Consider the following 22,390-nt stretch of genomic DNA (forward strand, 5'->3'; position numbering starts at 1 on the left):
CTTCATTCAAATTTCCCCAAAGTCCAAGTGATTAAACAGTTTGATTGAACTATTTGATTTTCTCTCAAATTTACTCAGAAAAGTGCATTATAATGCTCATGGGCACCTGCTTATGTATTAAAATGGGGCAGCAAACTTGGAAAGATACATAATTGACGGAGGGTCCGGGGATCTTCTCCAAGAAAAAAAAAATTGTAATTCAAAATAAATTTGGGTTCCTTCCTTGGGTACCATCAACATCCTAAATAGTAAAATCAACAGGGCTAATGCAAAATATAAATCTTTGATTCTGCTCCTTCACGAACATCCATTACCCAACAAACTGGGTGGAGCCATGGGGGGGGGGGGGCATGAAAAATTTGGCAAATATATGTCTATAACTCAGTGGATAATTTAGCGGGGTCAAATGAAACGAAACATCTGGGTGTCTTTATTTTCAGAATTATTACTTTTTAGCTTTACACTCCCTGATCAACCTGAATGAATGGGACTTCGCGTCCAACACTGTTTCCAGTTCTCTTTATACATCCATGACTCCAGCCCAATCAGCGAGCTAACATTAGGTGGGCAGGCTGGCAAAGTGAGCTATTGCTGACTCACAAATCGGTTTTGCATTTTGGCAGAAGTACAATTCTATTTTTAACTCGTTTAATGTTTTAGTGGGAGTCAATGGGCCAAGCAGGTTAATTCGACACCCCCTAGCCAATCTTTTCCTATGTTCAATTTCCAGTCCATGATAGCAGCTAAGCTAAATAGCATGTTTCTTACCTTTGCAAACAGTCAGCTGGATGACTCTGATTGACAGCCAAAAGCAATTTGGATTTTTAAAACGAGCAAAAGTGGGCTAGCAAAACTAGAACTAAGCTCCCCCCAATGAATAATATGGATGCATCTGCTCCACATGGCTCAGGCGCCTATAGTGTCACGAGTGTACTTTAGGACCCAAGTGCAGTAGGACAGACACGAGGATTTCTAATCTATCTAATGACAGGGGAGTATGGAAGCAGAACTGTGACATACAGATGACAAGCTTCCACTTGACCACACAGAAAGAAAAATAAAAGTACAGCTTACTAAAATATCATAAAATAACCTTCCTTGACATAAAAGTAGGTTTAGTTGACTAAACTTGGCTAAACCATAATTGACTAGTTCAGCGTATGGGAAAAGAGAGTTACATGAGCTGATCAACACCACTCATTGTCTGTGCGTGAACAGTAAAGCTGGAGCCAGTGGGCGATTAGCTTAGCGCATAGCAGGAAGGGTCAACATCGACAGCTTGTAGTTTCACCTATTTCTTGGCAAACAACCGCCAAGCACAGCGACTTCCTTGAGTCACAGCGAGGTCGCCGGGCACAAAGCTGCTGGGCCGACCAATGCAATGACGGTGATGATGATGTCACAATATAATGACACTGCACAACTCCCTGTAAGGCCACAACTTCACCTTTGAGTGCAGATTAAACCAACGAGATGCAATGCGTTTATAAAGGATCTTTAGCTGTGTTGGTAAGTGTATTTTCCTAACTTCCTGCTTATTTATGCTAAGCTAGGCTAACAAGCTTTAAGATTAGAGTGAATCTCAAATCCAACTTCACTGATATGAATGCATCTGGTTGAGGGTGGTTACAGTTTTTATACAGGATCACACAGTCCAAAATGTGTTTTGTGGTTATTAATTCAATTCAATTCAGTTTATTTTGTATAGCCCAGAATCACAAATTACAAATTTGCCTCAGAGGGCTTTACAATCTGTGCACATGCGACATCCTCTGTCCTTCCCTCACATCGGCACAGAAAAACCCTAAAAAAACCCTTTAACAGGGAGAAAAAAGGAAGAAACCTATTAAATTATTGTTCAATGAAGAGCAAATACATCCAGAAATATATTTACATCTCCAAATCTCCAGCGTAAAGATCCAATCACAGCAGCGTCCCCCTTGACCTAAGAGAGAATGAATTCATCACACAGACCAAATAATAAACGCCCCGTCGGTCACCACTCTCTCACCTCACTCACACGTATACTGTTTTCAGACTCTCTGCTGGAAATGGCTTCATGTCATTAGATAACACAGATGACGATAGTACACTCATCAGTCCAAACACATGCGGACACAGCCAGAGGGTTGGAACAGGGGTGCGCACACACACACACATGCACAGGTCTGCCTCTTGGGATTATTTTTAATTAAACCACGATAACAAGAGCGAACCATCTCACCTTTTTTTCCCCCTCTCCTCCACCTTTCCTGCTCCGCCACGAGGCCCGAGATCTCATCTCCTCTGTCCTCCTCCCAACCATCCCATTCCACCTAATCGCACACACACTGTAATTATCAGCCTTACTTTAACACTACACTATATAATTAGACTGTCAATTTGCAGCGCTAAGATTTACCGGCGCGGCTGCGCTGCCCGAGCATTTTTCTTTTCTTTTGTTTTAAACTCGGCAAGATCAACAATGGCCGCTCCGTGCGAACAGCCCTAACTTTATTCACCCTTAAATTATTATTCATGGGATTTACAATGGGGTGTCTGCAGGGCGCTGAGTGAGTGCCAGTGCGTGTCCTAATAGTATTGTGTTATACAGCACTGTATTGTCAGCAGACCACTAAAGCCCCCATCTCCTGCTCTGTCTCATTTAGCCAGACACAATGGAGCCAGGACAATGATGGTCCACAGTACTACAGTGTGTGTGTGTGTGTGTGTGTGTGTGTGTGTGTGTGTGTGTGTGTGTGTGTGTGTGTGTGTGTGTGTGTGTGTGTGTGTGTGTGTGTGTGTGTATGTTATTATAGTCAAGTGCACCCACACACAATTACTACATCACACATCTATTTGCAAGACACGCAATGGCACACCTGCCAGCTCTTGAATTGATACAAGTGGACAAGCGCACGTGTTCTGGGACCGAGAAGTGCAATTTTTTCCGGAAGCGAATTAGAGCTGCATCTTTGCAAATGAATGCAAGCGAATATGTGTGTGCACCGCACGGACACACTAACACAACACGGCTGTGCCTAGGTTGAAAGTAGTGCTTTTGCCTTGGGAGTGCTCCCTTAGATTGGGACATGAAAGTGTTTAACCCCGAGGAACCTGCAGTGTTTATTCCCTGCTCCTGAGATGGTGAGATGAGAGGAGGATAGAGGTGTGCAGGAGCAGGTAAAGATCCTCCTGCACTGAAGTACTGCAGTAGGAGTGGAACTGAAACTGCACAACTGAACAGGGGAAGAAAAACCACAGACTGTCTGTAAGAAGTGGATGTAGTCATCATGACGTCACCCATTGGTTTGCGGACTGCCATTACGAAGCCTCGAGTTTGGCATTTCTGGTCATCACCATCTTGGATTACAGCCGTTGCCATCTTGACTCTTTGCAACCAGGGAACGGAAGTTACCATATTTGGACTTCGGAGGAGTGACGTAGAGACTCCGTATACGGCTCTGGTAGCAGTAGCAACCTGTCAATCACAAGATAGCCCCGCCTTAAAGCATACCCTGCTTTATGGTCTATTTGACTCTAAATGGACCATAATTTACTAAATGAAAATCATGCTGTGTTGAAGAAGACTTGAAACTCGAGATTGAAACCATAAACTCATGTTTACAATGTTTACTGAGGTAACAAATCAAGAGAGAAGTAGAGCAGACTTAAGCTAAAATCCCTGGAAAATATCTTGATTTCCGGTATTGAACCCCACTTCTCTAACTACCAACTACTATTAAGTGCTTCCCTCATGTTTTATTTAACTTTTTTAATTCTGCTAATAGACTATGAGAAGATATGGAGGTCTGTAATATCACAATAAGCCTCTGAGGGGTTGTTTTGGAGGACTGGAGTTTGGTTTACTGCTTACATGAAAACAACTTATTTTCAAGCCGTTAAAGAGCAATTATCTTTGGAATCATCACCCAGATGCTCATTGAAAAAAACCAGATTTGCTAATGAGACCGTTCTAGTGGTAAATAATGTATTTACTGTGTCTTCTGAAGGAAGTTAGGACTGTTTTTGAATAGACTTCTGGACCTGGCACCCATTGTGGTGGTCATAAGATTAACATTTCTACTATTTCTACTCATTCCGAGATGTTTTTTAATATAGGAAACACAACCCTGAGGAGCAGATATACACGTTTCCTAAAGGGGATCTCAGCGGACCACCGTGGTGTTACATGAACTGGTGACGGAGGGTTACCTAAACAGTTCATTTAATCGTCTGCGTATGATTTTAATACCGCGCTGTCGTAGTGTGCTCATCTGTTTTTGCCCTGGAGGTAAACTCTTTAGTGTTTCATATCGGCCTCTGAATTAAAAATGACTCACAGAGCGAGGGGATGGAACAGAGGCGTGTAAACCTAGAGGACAACAGAGTGATCACATAGTTCCCTCAGGCTACCAAAACGTCAGTTAACACCCCAATAAGACAAATCAATAAAGACCAAGAGGACGTGCCAGGCAGTGTTTTCGCATTTCATGTATGTATATTTAGTACTCTTTTACCCTTTTTAACAGATCCGTTTTCTCTTTCATGCTATGTTTGATTTAGATTTTTTTAAAATGTAATACATGAAAATGTCCATATTATCTGCCCAGAGAACTGTTTAGTTCTGTTTAAGTGTTATCATGTTTGTTTTGTTACAAATGAGCTACAACTGAATTTCGTTGTGCATCCCTGTGTTGCATAATGACAATAAATGATCCTAGACTCTTTAAATAAGATATAATGCAACACAACTGTAAAGTTACTACTTTTTTAATATAAAAAAAGTTTTTTCTCTTCTTTTTAATCTCCTTTAGCTTAGATCATTTCGTGGCGATTTCCTCTGCGGACATAACATTTCGAGATAATTAACCATTACATTTTCTTATGTGTACAGATGGAAATGCTGGGGCGTCCCACAAAGCCAGATCAGTGGGTTATCGAGGCACGTTGAGTCGAAAGCCTTACCACAACAGTTTTCAATGTCATGAAAGTTGGCGCTCTTTTAACCCGGCTAGATCGCCATTGTAACTCATGCTGCAGACCTAACCTGGTTGCGTTCAGAGTTTTGGATTGAAATCGGCTATAAAAAGATTACATGAACCTTGGTGCCCTGGTTCTCTTCGGAGGGAGAGTGTTTAGAGTGTTTAGATTCTCAGATGGAGGAATACATTATAAATGCAAACTTGTTCAGCCGTAATGTCACATTAGTAATGCAACCCAGCGAAGCTTTGCAACAGTTGCACAAACTTACTTTAAATTAGTTGGTGATGCAGAAAATCTGAGCAAAAATGCTTTTTTAATAAGCTTCCATGCCGGCGAGAGCTGTGGCCAGAGACATTATATATTAAGGTTGTCCGTCCGTCTATCCAGACAATTCTTGTGAACTCGATACTTCAGGAACGTAAGTCGCTTTGGATAAAAGCGTCTGCTAAATGACTGTAATGTAATGCAGCGAATTTCTTCAAATTTAGCACAAACTTCCTCTATGACTAAAGGATGACCTCATTAGAATTTGGTGATAAAAGGTCACTGTGACCTCACAAAACACACATTTTTGCCAATAACTCAAGAATTCATGTGCTAATTATCACAATTTCACACAAATGTAGGATAAAATTATATAATCACGTGTATTATACAATAATAGTTCACTATATCATAAATCCATATGTCATCTACTTGCATATGAAATGTGGTATAATTCCTTCAAAACTTTGCTGAAGGCTGTTTTACATTGCTCGTATTGAAGCTAACAGAATTTCAATGAGAAAATTGATTAGTTTTTAATTGGTATTCATCATATCAATTGATAAAGTGAATTCAACTTTGATTTGGCCAAAACTTTAAGTGATTTCCACTTATGCTTCATTATGGGACTCTGTCAGACCTTAATTTATTTCTTGAGTATGACATTTAAATATGCGGCATCAAGTTTAAATATAAACGCTCTAGATTGAGCAATTTGCTCAATTATTAAATACATTTACAAATTTCCATAATAAGTAATTCCTCTCTTTCCTTATATACTTAACAGTGGTGCTTTTTGCTGAATATTTATTAATATTATCTCCATAGGTAGAAGTATGCCATTTGGTCCAATTGGTCCATTTTATATGGTTGAAGGGTCAAATGCCGCACATTGTTTTTAGGATAACTTTTCATGCACCAACTTGTTGGTCAGAGGCTAGGTTTGACATGGTGATGTCTCAAGGTAAGTCATTGGTGACCATGGATAGCCACCATAAAGGGGAATTCCAACCATTTTGCACTCCAGAGTGTCTGTTTACAGGTGATCAGGAGTAGAACTGCAAATGCGAAGAGTCAATGAATCTTTTTTTCTGTCTCCAGAGGGAGCTGTGTGAAGTCAGATTACAAAAATACCTCAAGTGATGTCACTTGAGTCAGCGTCGGTTGGTGCAAAAAAGCACAAATTTGAAAATGAAAAAATCCTGGTGCATTTGGAGTTAGAAGGAAAAAATCAGACTCCTCATCTCTGCTCGAGGCTTGCTGCTACGTTAGCCGCTAATGGCCTAACACATCTGAATCTCGGACAGAACTGTTCGCATATGAGATTTAGTTAAGCCCCCACAATTTATACAGAAAAAAAAGTGGTTGCTAAACATTTCCACTTCCACTTGTACTACAGGCAAATTCATTTTCTCCATAAAAAGGCTAGCGTAGAATTCACTAGGCACATGCAGTCATATAGGTCAGCCAGAGTGGGTCAGGAGTAAAGTGGGACAAAGTTAGTGAAGAGTCTGGACAGTAGCCTCTCGGGCAAACACGGCTCGGATAAACTGCCATCTCCATATCGCCGAGGCCGGCTGGGGGTTAGAAGATGCCTATCTCGTAATTGCTTTCATATCTATCCGCTCCACCTGAGCTGCATTCATCTCTGTGATTAGCCCGCAGTATCGCACACAGAGCAGTAATGAGCCTGATACCAGCGTAACCTAACAGCTGTATAGGTATTATATCAGGGTCTGTGGGTTTATTTGTGTAGGTATTGTGCAACGGTGGGAGTTTGCTTATAGCATTTTAGCTTTTTGTGCCTTAAAATTGTTAAATTGTTTGGGGGGCATTAGTCTCACTCACTGGATGTAGCCTGTGGGTTTATGCCTGCCATTGGCCGCATTCTCCTCAGCTTCTGATATCTATTTCGAAAGGGCCACGTCGCTGCATCCTGTGCTTAGTGCTGCCCAAGACTTTGGTGATTGGTTTGAAGAAATACAAGATACCAGAATGATAATGGGAATTGGTTTCAGAACCGGAAGGTCGCCAGTTCAAGTCCCTGTATGGACTAAGTATTGAGCACGGACTGGTAGCTAAAGAAGAGCCAGTTCATCATCCAGGGTGCTGCCCAGAAACTGATTCATTGTTACCGTACTATGGCTGTGCCATGACCCCTCTGAAAAATGCATGTGTGCAGTGTGGTTTCTAGAAGTGATATGCTAGAGGAGGCAGCTACTTTGTTGAAATCGCCTTGTGTTGTTGTGTTACCCTTAAATATAGTGGTTATCAGTGCCAGTAGGACCTTCAGTCTGTAATCACTGGTTCAGTAAGAGTCTTTGAACTAGCTCTCCGTCACCTTGGTATGTATATTTGTTCCTGTATGTGCGAGCGAGTATAAGGTTTGGATGTGTTAGTGATGGTTGACCTGGCCTCGAATGCAGCACACTAAAGCCTTTACATTAGTGTGATGATAAGCCAAACTAATTTGCATGTCTACGGTTTGTTTCTGCGTGACCCACACTGACACTCGCATTACTGCTGGCCATGTGGCAGTTCCGCAGAAAATTCTGTTCTGCCAGAGGGCGAGAGGGAACAGAGAGGAGGCGAAGGGTGGTGAATTACTTGGGGGGGTAATTCACCACCAGTACTAGTGCACTGATTGCCAAGGCGTGCCACCCACTAACGATTTACATAAATAAATATTCAGTAATTATGCCGAGACCCTGTGCATGGAGGATCGCAGCAATTTCTGAAAATATCCTCCTGTCACGCTCTAAACCAGAAACTTCAGCATCCCTCTGAGAAATGCTGCACAGCTTAAGAACATAACTACACCTACACTTATGTTTTTGCTGTCTTGATGGGGTATTTAAGGACCCTACCCATGTTTTAGCCTATTTACAAGAAATTACATTATGCCTTAAACTACACCATAGTGTTTGGATTTTGCAATGTGTTTTTCCCACCTTCCAGGCAGCCACTGATTTAAGGTTGATTAACTTGCCAGGACTTGGCACTGAGTCAGTTTGAGTTTTTCATCAATGTCCTTTATGCCTGTGGAAAAGAAATCCAATAGATCATTTTAAAAGGCTTTTGTTTTGGTGATTTCAAGTATAAGTGTGAACCCCCAACATCTGAGACAAAAATTGAAATGCAGGAAAGCACATCCGTGTTGCCAGGTTTAAAGGAATAGTTTACATTTTAGAAAACTCGGAAGCTGTGCGTCTTACGGTTCTGGTGTCTTCCATTAATTGCTGATATTGGATACCTTGACGGGTATTATCCCATTCATATCCTGGTAACAAAAAAATGAAGACCAATAATTTGTAATTTCACGCATTTAGCAACCAGAATCTAAAGTTTTTCACAAGCCATTCACTCCATTTACCTGGTAACCCTGAGGGTTTGCTACTACCTAGAACAATCATTACCATATTGTGACATTATTATGGAATGGAAATCATCACAACGATTGCATAGGATAATTTTTTTTAAGTATACGTAATAAAACACTTTTATTATAACCAAAGAACGACCAAATGGAGGATTACCCATCTAGTGATAAACATATAGTATGTTCTGTAAAAAAAAAAAAGAGCGCCAACAATCATCAGTTCAATGTGTTTTAAATAACAACTTGAGGCATTTAGAGGCTAGAGTCTTGGATATCAATAGCATCCGTTAATACAAATACAGAATTTATTCATTTTGTATTGATATACTTATATAAAACAGTCAAACTACAGACTAGAATGGAGACCAGCAGAGGGACACTTTGCTGAATATTTGCCAAAAAACTACCACTTTGAAGAAAACAACAATTTATAAGTAAAGCTCCAAGGATTCCTATTCTTTCCTTGGCACTCGCACTCCGAACAGCTAAAGAGGTGGAGCTAAAAAGATGTAAAAGAGTCACATGAGGTGTCACCGTCAGACCCCTGGCTGCGGGGTCGGACAACACATCAGATGTGCGAACAGCGTGTTATTCACGCAAATATAGCAAGGTCAAGCACAGCAGGAGGAGAGGTCAGCCGTAGCTTTTGGTTTAGTTTGTTGCCTTTAATTTGGCCTCAAAGTACAGAAAGTAAACACGTGGATTATTTGATTCATCGAAAAAAAATAATTTGAACATTAATCTCACAATTGGAATCTTTTTTTTTTTCAACCTTCAAAACATATTTCTGGTTGTACTGCAGGACAGCTTATGTCTCTCCGAGCAATTATGAGGGGGTCACATGTTGTCCCACCGTTACCAATTTTTCTAATAAGGATGATTAAATCTGGTTCAGCCATTAATCCCCACCTCTGCCACAACACACTGGCATCATGAGCTGTTTGACTTCCCTCTGACATTCTCATGCTTTCCCTTCTCATCTATAGAGCAATTATCACAGGAGAACGGCAGACCCCTGTGGTAAAGGAATTTCATATCAGCCATATTACAGTCATTAGATACACTAATGCACTGTCATTTTCTGCTGTGATTATAATAGACTCGTAATGTGCTTTTAATCCATGCTGGCTAACCTCCCTTTCTCCCTTCTTTCCTCCCGCTCTTCCTCCTCCTCTTTATCCTCATCCCTATCTCCCCCCCCTCAGGTTTTGCGGTGAACCTCCAGGTGATCCTGGCGAACCCGCGGGCTCAGTTCAAGCGCCGCGGCTCCCAGCCGGGGATGCAGGAGTCCGACTTCCTCAAGCAGATCACCAAGGTCACCGAGTTGGAGCCCAAGGCCAACAATTGCACCAGGGTGAGTAACCGGGCGCCGCTTGGCCCCATGGCAACAGATGGAAAGGCTTTGGACTATGTAACAATTTGGGTCAAGGGCCTATGTGGCGCTTACAACTTCACGCTGAAGTAGAGGACATTGACTCGTTGTGAAAACTCAAAGGTGTAGATACTTTTAAGCTCAATATTTAGAGATTTGGCGAAGCTCATCCTCAATAACTTCCTATCAACCAGATTAGTTGTGTAATGCACAAAGAAGCTTGACGGATGTTCCACAGGTGTTATTTCTACCTCATGGACTGATACTGAAGACCGGCACCTTGCACAACATGACAGTACATGGGAAATGAATTTGCTTTTGACACTTGAAACCAATTTTATTTTTATCTAGACTTCCTCCCACTGCATGCACACCTTCCATTTTTTAAACTATGCATCACGTCCCAATGAGCTATCATAGCCCATTTTTTTTGCCAATAGCTGTCTTTGTTAAATCATAGACACCCCCAACCAACTTTAAAGGTGCATAAAACAAGATTGAGAGCATTGGCTCTCAATGCCTCTCAACATGGCAACGCCTGAGCCGGTGGCTTGTAACAAACAGTGTAAAGGGCTAACAGAAACAACTACGGCAAACGTTCCAACAGAGCTAACAGTGTATACCTGAGGGGGAACCTGAGGTTAAAGAGTGTCCGTCATTTTGCCAGACTGGAGGCCTTGGAGCACGTCTGTGACCCCAAAAACTGGTCAAGTGAGTGCTTTTAGGATCTAGAAATCCCACATTCAGAGTCTGGAAAGTCTCCAGTGTGGAAGCAGAGCACGGGTTCAGGCTTCAGACACACAATTGAAACGGCCAATGAGAGGAGGTCGGTCCTAGGAAAATACTGGGGGAAAAAATGTATCTACTTTGTGTGTGTTGACATGAAAAATGAAAAGTGACTGCACGGTCAATGTCGTTTCTATATTTGTGTTTTCTCTCCATGCCCTTTTAAATGCATAATCTATAAACTTGTTCTGTATATTAATTATTAAAAAAAAACACACACACATAGTGCACAGCGAGCGCTGCTGCCGGTGCAGCGTGAGCTGCTATCTCAGTCCTCATTTCCAAAATTCAAAACATGATTCAATCAAACTAAATACACAACTTTAATCCACATTTTTTGGGCATTTAAATGCTGTCAAAGAGTGTTTGCTTGAGGAGATATTTGCTGAATTTGACAAGAAGTGTATTGGATTAGAATCACAGACTCCGCCTTTTAAAAAGCATGTCAACAGACTCAGGTCAGACTTTCTTTTTACCTTAGGGTTCTAACAGTTTCATTTAGGGACATGGTTGTAATTGTTAGTTTTTTGTAAACTTTGATGGAATATAAACTAAATCATATTTGTAGGAGGAGCATCCATCTCCATAAAACACATTTAGAAAATATTTACGAAAATATTCATAAAGCACTCTCGACAATTTCTGACAACTAAGGGTTAAAGCCTCAGTATATATCAGATATATTTATGAAATAGACAGGCACAAATGGAAGCTTTGCATTACCCCCTCACACTCCTTTCCCCTTCACCTGTGTTTTAAGGGTCAAAGGTCATGTCTTCATTAGCACAATATGCAGTTTGTGCTCTCTATAAAATCAAAGTGATTGTTCTCCATTTCACCTCTCACAGTCACTGCTGTTTGATTATTCAGGCCAGGGTTGGTCCCTTATATAATAAGCACGTTGTCAGACCGCATCCTGCATACTGGAGGTGGATGGCACTGACTAGGGTTTAATAAACGCCCAGTTCATCCGTCTACTGTGTTTGTGTGTGTGGCAGATATTAAACTGCACTCATAATAATGGCTGCCTTTCCCAGAAGTAACTAACCATGGGGTATCGCTCTCCACTATTGACTGCATGAGTCATGGATTAGGCTGCTGGCTCGGGCTAAACTTAGACACACACAGACCTGGGATTGGATAGAAATGGCGTTATGGTGCTATCAATTCTAGTTGTGTGCTTAGACGGCTCAGATCGATGCAGCTCATCTCAAGTCACCACAGCCCCTGTTGGCACTTGGCTTTATGAAGCCACTCATCCTCTTGACAACCATCACGGAGCCGCCTCTAAGCACTCCTTGAGAAATGGATTCTATTACATCTTTACGGTTCAAGGAAGAGGTGAAATAAACATCACGTCCCTGTTGGTTCCAAACAATCACAGAGTTTTTAAATAACAGCTTTTTCTATTCTGTATTTTGTTAGTTTTATAAATTGTTTTTCTGATACAGTTAGAGGCAATAGTAGAAATGGGTATGTTAGTCATAGGCTGATACTGAATTGCCATCTCATTTCACGTACTCATTTAGTGTAGTCATTTCTTGTTTGGGAGGGAGATTATTTAAACTATCCAATCAGAAGTGACCAATGTATCCCCCACGAATCCACCACACCAACCTTCAGTCGACACAAACATGTTTCAACAACATTTCCACGTGTCTTCAGCATGTTTTAGTGTAGATCATAAAAAGACATGAATTAATAAATGAATAAAAAACATGCATAGATTTCTCATCCTCATCCACGCTTGGGGACATTTTTTGTGGCTATTTTTCTTTCGATATTGAGATTGACCATCGTCCATTGATTGTTATCACCCAACATTGGTTCTAAAACGTTATGTGTTGCGCTTCCACCAATCGGTGATCGGCCCTTAAAAATCCTGATCGGAGCACCATTCAGCAGTCCACACATGATCAGCTGTAAACCAGCTTTCAACTTTGAATTACTATTGTTTAAAGACAATTTGTATGCCTCCCTACTGGCAACAGTTGTGGCTGGAGGCATTACGTTCTCTGGTTGTCCATCCATACATCTGTCCGTTCGGTCCATTCTCTTTAATGCGATGTCTCAGGAACGCCTGAAGAGAATTTCTTCAAATCCGGCAAAAAGGTCTTTCTGGACTCAAGTATTAACTGATAAGAACTTGGTGGTTTTTGGCAATAACGCAAGTATTCATATGCTCTTTATGACAATTTCACTCAGATTTCTAATAAAATCAAATCATAAGATGATGACATTTTGGACAGACATGAGTAAACTGCAACTTGACTGGTCCACAGAGGCATAGAACCGCAAGTCGGTTAATTCTAGTCTTCGTTTGACTATTTAACCTCAGATCCATTTAAGGTACTCCGCCCACAGAAAGATGCTCATGCTTTAGTCCACTCTCGCAGTAGGTTTTGAAGAAAAAACAACAACAACAAATGGAGTAACCCCACAGACGTCGAGGTTTGGATCTTCCATGTCTTTTTAAAAAAGGGGAAGTCAGGCTACCACGAGAATTATAAAAAATGACAGGGGAAAAGGAAGAAAGGAAATATAACAAAATAGTAAATAAAAGCGGGGGAAAACAGCTTTCTAGTACTATTTCAAAATGGTTTGTTAGACAGAGTTTACACTGAGGTGATTTGCAATTCTAACACTGAGTAGTGCATTTTATAATACAGTCTTAAGATGCTTGTTATATATAATCACGAGAGGCTAATTTCAACTACATTCACTGTTGCACCGTATGTGTGCAGGTCAAATTGTTGCACTGTAAGTCACTGGTGGGTTATGGGTAAATGTTTCCTGCAGGGAATAAAGATAAAGACCCCCCCTGGTAACCCCCCCTGGGTTGCCGGATCATCATTTACAGCTGGCTGCTGCCGCCACAGCAGACAGCCCTGTGTTGAAACTATCATCATCATTATCAGCCCCATTACACTAATGGAGGGGCCCTGCCGCCGATATTAATACAGGCCATTAGCGGGCTGTGACATCATCAGTCAGCGCCCAGCACCGCATAGACCAGAGGATGCGATATCAGCATTAATCACGTATCACAGTTACAAAAGCAGCGACATCATCACTCATGAAGCCTCTGTAGTGCAGCTGTAACATCACTGATCATCAGTTATGCAGCTCCAGTTATTGTTGTTTAATTATCATAATAGAAGATCTTTTTAGAAGAAAAAAAAAAACAACTATCATTTAAAATAATTAGGAGATGACACAAAAATACAATGTGCAAAGTTTTCATTCAACAAAAAAGTTACTTTCAATAGATTGTATTTAAGATTTGAAGTCTACAAAGAATAATTTTAGAAGTTGTAGTTTCTATATCTTTAAAGAAAAATGCACAAATATCAGACAATTCAGGAGGTTTTGCCTAATGGTAGTTGCAAAGACATTTTTGGAAAAGCACCTATTTGGTTGTAAGTTAAGATAAGGTCTTTAGAAGGCTGATATCACTCTCATGTCTGGGTTAAATATGTTGCTGGAGCCGGGTGACATTAGCCTGGCTTAGTATTAAGACCTTAAACAAACACCTCTAAGGCTCACTAGTTATGTCAACGGTGAATCTAATTTGTTTAATCGATACCCAAATATTCTTGTTAAAATGACCATATATGGTTTTAGAGGAACTTAGTCCAGCAGATAACTCCGCCCTTAATGTGGTCCTTTCAGGAACTTCTGGAGGGATTTGGGACGGTAGAAGCTTCAAAATGGCAGTCCACAGACCAGTGGGTGACGTCACCATGACAACGTCCACTTCTTATATTCAATCTATATTGTACTCAATATCTCTGGAGGGATTTACTTCAAATCTAGCATGAACGTCGACTTGGCTTCAAGTTTTAAATGGATAGAATTCGGTGGTCAAAGGTCACTCTGACTTAACAAATCACTTTTTTGCCATAACTTAAGAATTGATAGACTCATTTTGACAATGTCACACAAATGGCGAAAGAATAAAATGATGAAGTAGTGATATTTTGGACAGACGATGATGTAAACAAGGCATACAACCGCAAACTACATACACTTATTTATTTATTTTAAAGTTACTTCTACGTCATATTGAATAAACAGATATGTCTCGGCAAGAAAACAAACAAGTAGATTTTCCACACTGTCAAACCATTGCATCAAAGTTGGCTTAACCTTGTTCCGATTGTAGTATTTCTGGGGAATCAATCAAGCTTTCTTCAAATCCACAGAAAAAGAAAGAAGAAGAGTGTAAAACCTTTTCATGCGTCTTCTGTTACAAAATGCATTAAACAGACACACCTCCCGAGAATAACCCAAGGAAACTTCTCCTGTGTAAAACCAAGGTGACATTTCATCAAAGACTAACTTAACACTGTTTAAAAATCTTTCATTTTTCACCCTGCTGCTGCTAAATACATGTGGATTTCAGGATCCTGTGACATCACTGTTGGTTGTGGTTACAGGTTCAACTGAGCACATTTCTGACCACACCCAGCAATGATCCTGGTCGTGGTCAGAGGTGAAAACAGGCCTTAAACTGGAACTGAACAAACTGAAAAAATACAATTTTTTGGAGTAATCATGAATTATTCATATGATAAGAAACCCCCTTCGTTGTCAAAAGTATTATTTTCATCATTTCTCTTAAGTTATTACCCACATCCAGTGATAGACTAGACAACTAGTAACTCTTTCTGTAATACATCATCATAATTTATTAATGTGAAGACAGAATACGCAGTGCATCTAACTTTAAAGTAAGAAATCTGTAACCCTACTTCTCATTTGATTTATTCCCTCAGTAAACATTGTAAACATGAGTTTATGGTCTCAATCTCTAGTTTCAAGTCTTCTTCAATACAGCATGATGTTCATTTAGTAAATGATGGTCCATTTAGAGTCAAATAGACCATAAAGCTGAGTATGCTTTAAGGCGGGGCTACCTTGTGATTGACAGGTCTCTTCCACGGTGTTGTCCGGTCCAGGAGTTGTCTATGTTTTCGTCTTACAACTTAAACGTTTTCACTGTGTGTTTTCAGTTCATTAAAGTTAATTGTTACCTGTTCAGTCACCTAAAAAAGTCGTATTCAGTGTTCGATTGTCAACTCTCTCGTTTCACATCTGGTTGCAAAAGACCAAGATGGCAACGGCCAAAATGCCAAACTCACTGCTTCATTCATGCAGTCCACAAACTACTGGGTGACGTCATGGTGACTACGCCACTTCTTACATACGTTCTATGATTGTATACACACTGCGTAGAGTATTGAGAGGGACCCCTATTACCTGGGTAAGCTCGCTCTCTGTAGCACGCTACAATCACAACTGTTACACCGCCAAACAGCATGCTGGGTACAGCCATGGACTGCATAAAAGAAGCCGACATAGTGGTTTTGACGTCACAGAAGTCTTGAGTTTTCCGTTTGGCCGTCACCACCTTGACTTTTTGGAACCAGTGAACCAAAGTAACGGTATTTGTGATAGAGGGGTGACACAAGGATGCCGCATGACGGGTGTATTGCTCAGTACACAAGAAAGTGCAGCATTGAGTGTGAAGTTGTTCGGAAGTGTGCTTTTTGAGAAAGGCGAAAGGCTCTGCAATTGTCTTGTTCAAAACAGCCAGTTACATCATTAAATGACGATTTGGATTCATCAGTTTTTGCACATTTCCTGGTTTTGTTGATCAGTGAAGTTACAATCTGAATTGTAAATATCTGAGCTACTACCCCTTTTGTTTGACAGATTGAAGTACCTCTCAAGCTTCAGTTATATTGTACACCACCTTTACTGGTCCGCACAGTTGTGATTGAAATGATTGGAAATAAAAGCCCACTCCAGCAGCTGTAACACACCCCAGCTCCAAGCTCCATCCACTTTAAGGAATGCATCTAGGATCATATCACAGAGCGCCAATCCCGACCTTGACAATGGAGGGCAGAAGCGCTCATCCGATGGCCGGGTCAGTATCTGAGGACGACTGACAGGAGCTGTAATGTAGTTAGAGCAGGAGAGTAATGGCAACAGACAGCAGTGACAGCACAAGAAAGGAGGGGGGAGGCCGGAACGGATAGAGACAGATGATAGCACGGGAGGAGAAGGAGAGAGAGGAGTGAGTAGGAGAGGAGGGGGAGTAAAAGCCTGTGTGGAGAGAAGAGGTAGATGAAGTGACTGGAAATGAAGTTAAAAAAGAAGTAACGATACAGAGGAAAGAAAAGGGACACAGGGACGTCTGCTGCCATGGACTGAAAGACTACACCGCCGTCTGTTTCATTTGCATTGGATCTCAGGTTTCTGCTTATATTCTTTTATTAATGTGGCTAAATGCATCTGTGACCTCCACTAGATCTGGTTTGGGGGATAAGAGATTTGGGGGATCTCTCCATACGTCTTGTGTCCCGAGATTGAAAGTTTATTCTCGGAATTTGGAACATGAAAGAAAATGAAAGTAGCAAGGAAAATGGAAATCTATGGTGTACAATTTTAACTGATTTCCCACTTTTACTCTCAGATGGTTTAGTGTCATGATTATGTATTCAGCACTACACACTAGTTTCCACAAGCTGTCATTAGAAAGAGAGTAATTGGTTAGTTTACTGAGGGGGCAACAGGGCTCGCCAAAGATCAGAATGATTTTTTACAAATACTGAATATTACATTTTTGCCCAAGTTTGAATGGTAGTTTGAATTTTGAGTTATAATGACAATCGTATTCGTATTGGAAAGTGTCCTCACCAAGTTATCTGCTGAGATCTCAGACATCTGTAGAAACACAGGTCCAGAACCACGAAGGGTCAAACAACATGGAGGTTTAAAACCAACTGGAAGTCCTTTTGAGGAGAAAACTAACAGTTACACACAGTTTACTGACCGGCCAAGTCATTGAACTTTGACCTACCATAATTGCTGTCGTTGTGTGCACACACTTTTTTTTCCTGTGCTATGAGGGATTAATACCAACACTTCCTAGATCTCAGCAATAACATTGGTAAGCACGAGCTGGACCGATAAATATCAGTGATTGTTAGCGTCCAATGAGTTGAAAAAAGAAATATCATCTTTTTTCCAATGTCTTGAAAATGTATTAAATTCCCTGATTATAAGGATGTATAATATCTTATAGGGGTGCAGCTAAATATAGTATCAAAAAGGACAAATAGCGGGTTTTTAGGAATATTCATTTTGTGTTAAACATCAGTCCACATCTGCAATGCTCAATCATTTCAAGCATCACTGTGTATAAATCGATCGCATATATAAAATAGTTTATGAAGAAGACACGTATAAACAATTTGTTATCCTAAAATCAGAAATGTAAAACAAAGAAATAGTATTTTTATGCCTATTTCTACTTTTATTCTAATACAAATAACCAAAAAAATCAACAAATACAGATACAAAAACAAATACTGGGCTCCCTGCCCATACTTAAATTTAAATTTTCATAACTGATATAAATGAAGGCCAATGCTACAAAAATAAGACCCAAGTGTCAATAAACTGGAACTTAAGTGCAATCATCCGAGATGAATCTTATTTCAAGGTAAACCTTCCACTGCATCTCAACAAACCTTCCTCCTGATGTGGAGAAACATGCCTGTCCCCTCTCTCTCTCTCTCTCTCTCTCTCTCTCTCTCTCTCTCTCTCTCTCTCTCTCTCTCTCTCCATGCTATTAAGGGAAAAAAAATAGTCTGACCTAGTAAAGCTTTTTGTCTCCACTTTGCCTCAGGGAGGAAGAGGAAGATAGAGCAGGAAGGAGGACAGAGAGGTAAAAAAAACAAGAGCAAAGCCATCAGAGAAAAAAGTGTAACGTGATGAATGAGGGAAGCGTAGAGCGAGCTGTGCAGAATGAAGTGGAGAGAGAGGTGTGGGTCCGGGGGGGGGGGGGGGGGGGGGCACTCTGACTGCATGATTAGCTAGTGCAAGCACACACACGTGTGCACAGGCGCACACATGCTCGGCATCGTTTTCCTTACAGCTCTGGAGTAATGCTTAAGTGGCTGCTACATTAGCCTCGTTAGATATGCAAAGCGGGCCAATTAGCAGCACAGTGTTCAGGAAGTGACATGTTCCACCTGAAGAAGCCCAGAAACAGCAGCAGCCAGCAATAAATCATGCCTCTGTGAATGTGTGTGTGTGTGTGTGTGTGTGTGTTGCTTTGGACACAGGAATGTCACAAGCTTGAATTATAGGCTCATTAGCCAATGGCTGATTCACACATTCTCTCTTTAAATAACCCCACTTGAACTCTCTGAGGGAGGAAGGATCAATCTTTACATCCATCGCTTTTTCTCACCAATATATTGCTGTGAAATTGGCTGAAAACAGAAGACAAAACGTCTGCGGCGAGGTGCACGGCTGCTTTGATGCGATCCATTTTCGGGAGGTGTCCGACTTGTTACCCTCCGGTGTACAGAATCCCTCCCGGCACAGAGGATACAATGCAAATCTGTGTTTCAAAGACTACAGAATAGAATGTCTTTTATTTGACAGATATTTCATCAGAGCATCATCAAGGAATGAAGCCATTACTTCAAAAAAAGTATTTTAAACGAGGAAAATACCAAAAACTTGTGGCTTTAAACAAATATATTGGCCTTTTATTAATACCACATTAGCCAGAAGAGCCAGACCAGGACTATAGCTAGTGACCCTCACATCGCAGCCAGCTCCACCACAGTCATTGTGTTTGGGCAACCCAGAAAATAGGTCCTATTTGAAGTTACTGAGAGGAACTTTTAACTGGTTATGAAACCATATCAATTGAATTCTGATGCCTTTATATAACCCACAAAAGTAAACAACACTAAGAGAAAAGATTGGCTATCTCTATATAGTTATTATTAATGCTCGTCATCGGTGCCACCGGGGCAGATTCAAAAATGACATTAAATCACTCATGTTCACCAGAAACTGGTTCCCTCCATATTTAGCTTCAGGGGTGTCAATCCGTATAATGTCATCCAGCATGTCGCAGATCTTTGTGTCAAAATGACCAACACCCGAGTGTATCAGCTCTGATCTCTGGTTTCTAACTCACTGACTCTGCTGACTTATTTCTATCCCTGGTGGGGACACAGTTTAAGCCCCCACAGTGATTAGGTTCAGTGGTTTTCAGACATGTTTCTACAAACAAAATATCAAGTTTTAGCCGCTTTAATCCAATAAAAACATCATTGTTAGGCTTTGTACACAGCATCAGTAAAGCTCTGGCATCCACCTGCATCCGTGCTGTATTTATCCAACATTCTTTATTTAGTGTCCAGCATTTCCACACTCAGCAGTTTCCCACTCACTCCTTTTTCTCCTTCTCTTTTACAGGTGCTGGTTTGGCACACTCGAACGGAGAAACCACACCTCGCCAACGAGCCCAAACATCGGAAAGACACTGCGATCATTGAGGTGTGAGGGGAGGAGCCTGAGCATCGGATCCTAAACCAGACACTGACTATGGCTGCCTGTCATCTCTTGGCCGGGACTAACGACTGCATGGGTTGATACAATCTGCTCACGGTGGACACAGACTCTAAGGGAGCTGCATGATTCAAGACCTCTGGCTGGCTTATGGTTTTGTTCTGTTTTTACAAAACTGGAATGACTCAGACTGTTAATTTTCCTCCATCCACGGCTTGTTGATGTGAAAGTATAAATGTAAAAAAAAAAAAAAAAAAAACTCATGTTGCTGAAGTGCCATGTGAATAATTGATGTCATTTTAATCATTAATACATCACTGTCAAATGAACTGTGATTCTGTGATATAATTACCATACAAACAAGGCTCCTGGTCCAGATAAAGCCTATATGTTATGGCAGTGTTATTACAATATTGTTTCTTTAACAGCCCAGGGGACGATTGCCCTCCCCATACTTCATCAGTATGCATAGCAGCGCATATTAACACTCTTTACATCATTCATTCCACCTGCACATATGCAGACATTTTATTTGTGGATTAAATGGAAATAAATATTTATTTGGGAACAACAGCTAGCCATCTATGTACTACCGAGGTACTACCGGATAAACAAGTGTTCAACAAGTAACACCGGCAACAGGTAACTTTTAATAACATTTTAAACAAGCTAGAAACAATGTGTTAATTAGCTTTAAACGAGTTGGTAGATGTATTATTGAAGTACAGAGAAAGACAAGCTAGCTGTGTTCCCCTGCTTCCAGTCGTTACGCTAAGCTAAGCTAAGCTAGGCTAACCACATTCCAACTCCAGCTCTCGAAATTGGCATCGTTTTTCTCGTCTCTCATCTCCCCCTCTCTCACGAAGGACATTAAAAATGTTGGAAGGGATTCCTTTTTTGCATCAACTTTTCACTCCTTTGCGTTTCACCCTCTTTATGCTTCATACCTGTAAAATTTTAAAAATCAATGGCCGACAGAAGCAGAACATGCCTGTGTTTAATGAATCACATTAATATCTCAAAGTTGACGCGGTAATGATTTAGCGATGCATAAATGCACACTCCACGCTCAGCCTCTCACGCCGGACCAGCCACGTCATTGAACTGATCATATGTGATGGGCTGGATCGCCCTCCGTCGTTCTCTCAGTCTGTGTCTGAAGTGTGTGATCGGGTTTGGAAGCGGCCCGCGCAAAGTAACAAGTTGTGTTTCAAGTTGCCATTAATAATGTAAAGCGATGGAGGACAACAAAGAGAACTCACCTCAGAAGGGAACGCACTTGACGACAGGAGGAATGAATATAAGGATATAAACAACTCAAATGAGAAATAATCGTTTTTCTTTAGGGTATTTTATCGGCAGAATTGTCCTGATCACTGAAGTTTAGAGGGCGCTGTGTGTAGGTTTATGATGTAAACACATAAACAAGAAAAAAAAAACAGGATTGAATCCAGGAGTCAAAAGCCTTTATTTCTAATGACCCTCTTGTAAAAGTTGGCAAAGAAAAAAAGAGCAAACAAATAAAATTCCAAAAGAAGATGAGAAAAAATACAATGTCCTCATTTTTTCTCCTATATTTGGTCTATAAAGCCCAAATATTTTTTTCTCCAATTATATGTTGTTGTAGCAGGCTTCTCATGCCTTATTTCTTCTTTGGTACTCTTACTGTCTCACAAATGTACAGAACATCTACTGGTTTGTTAAAATCAATCCTGACGCTAACTTTGCGTGCGGTTTCTGCAAAGAAGCAAATAAACACAAATTTGCCCCGGCCGGCGGTGAAATTCACTCAGCGCCTCCAGATGATGTAATGAACCGGGACACGACGCATTTGGTTTTCCGACCAATCTGTGGCTTCCCCGACATGAACAAAGCAGCTGTGGTGTTTATTTCAGCCATATTTGATGAAATGTTGGTACATTGAGGTAAGTCCCCCACCCTCAAAGAAGAACATTACACTTACACTTCCAGCAGTGTGTGGTATGAGAAGACTTCATTGGTGATGTCCAGACCAGAATAAGCAGTACTGGGACTGATCAAATCCTTTTTAAGCCAGTGGGTCCAATAAAACAAAGATGAGCCAGCAGGGACGTTTGCAGGTCATGTGAGTTCATGAGCAATATGGCCGGACCTATAAACACATCTATCCTATAGCATTGTGAGGATGAAAAGATGGCCCATTGACTATGTGTTAAAAAAATATTTAAAGTGAAAAAGTGATTTATCCAATTTTGCAG

At 40.8% G+C, this 22,390-nt stretch overlaps 1 protein-coding gene across 1 annotated transcript in view; it reads left to right on the plus strand.

Annotated features, from left to right (window-relative positions):
• b3gat2 (beta-1,3-glucuronyltransferase 2 (glucuronosyltransferase S)) overlaps window positions 1–20,284 on the plus strand; it is a 47,521-nt gene extending 27,237 nt beyond the window's left edge. The window contains exons 3-4 of the mRNA XM_054600496.1: window positions 9,814–9,962; window positions 20,061–20,284. Coding sequence (XP_054456471.1) covers window positions 9,814–9,962; window positions 20,061–20,147 — 236 coding nt within the window. The 3' untranslated portion in view covers window positions 20,148–20,284. The remainder of the gene's footprint in view (window positions 1–9,813; window positions 9,963–20,060) is intronic.
• The last annotated feature ends 2,106 nt before the right edge of the window (window positions 20,285–22,390 follow it).

This window comes from Anoplopoma fimbria, chromosome 6, assembly GCF_027596085.1.
Source record: "Anoplopoma fimbria isolate UVic2021 breed Golden Eagle Sablefish chromosome 6, Afim_UVic_2022, whole genome shotgun sequence".
NCBI classification, from domain to species: domain Eukaryota; kingdom Metazoa; phylum Chordata; class Actinopteri; order Perciformes; family Anoplopomatidae; genus Anoplopoma; species Anoplopoma fimbria.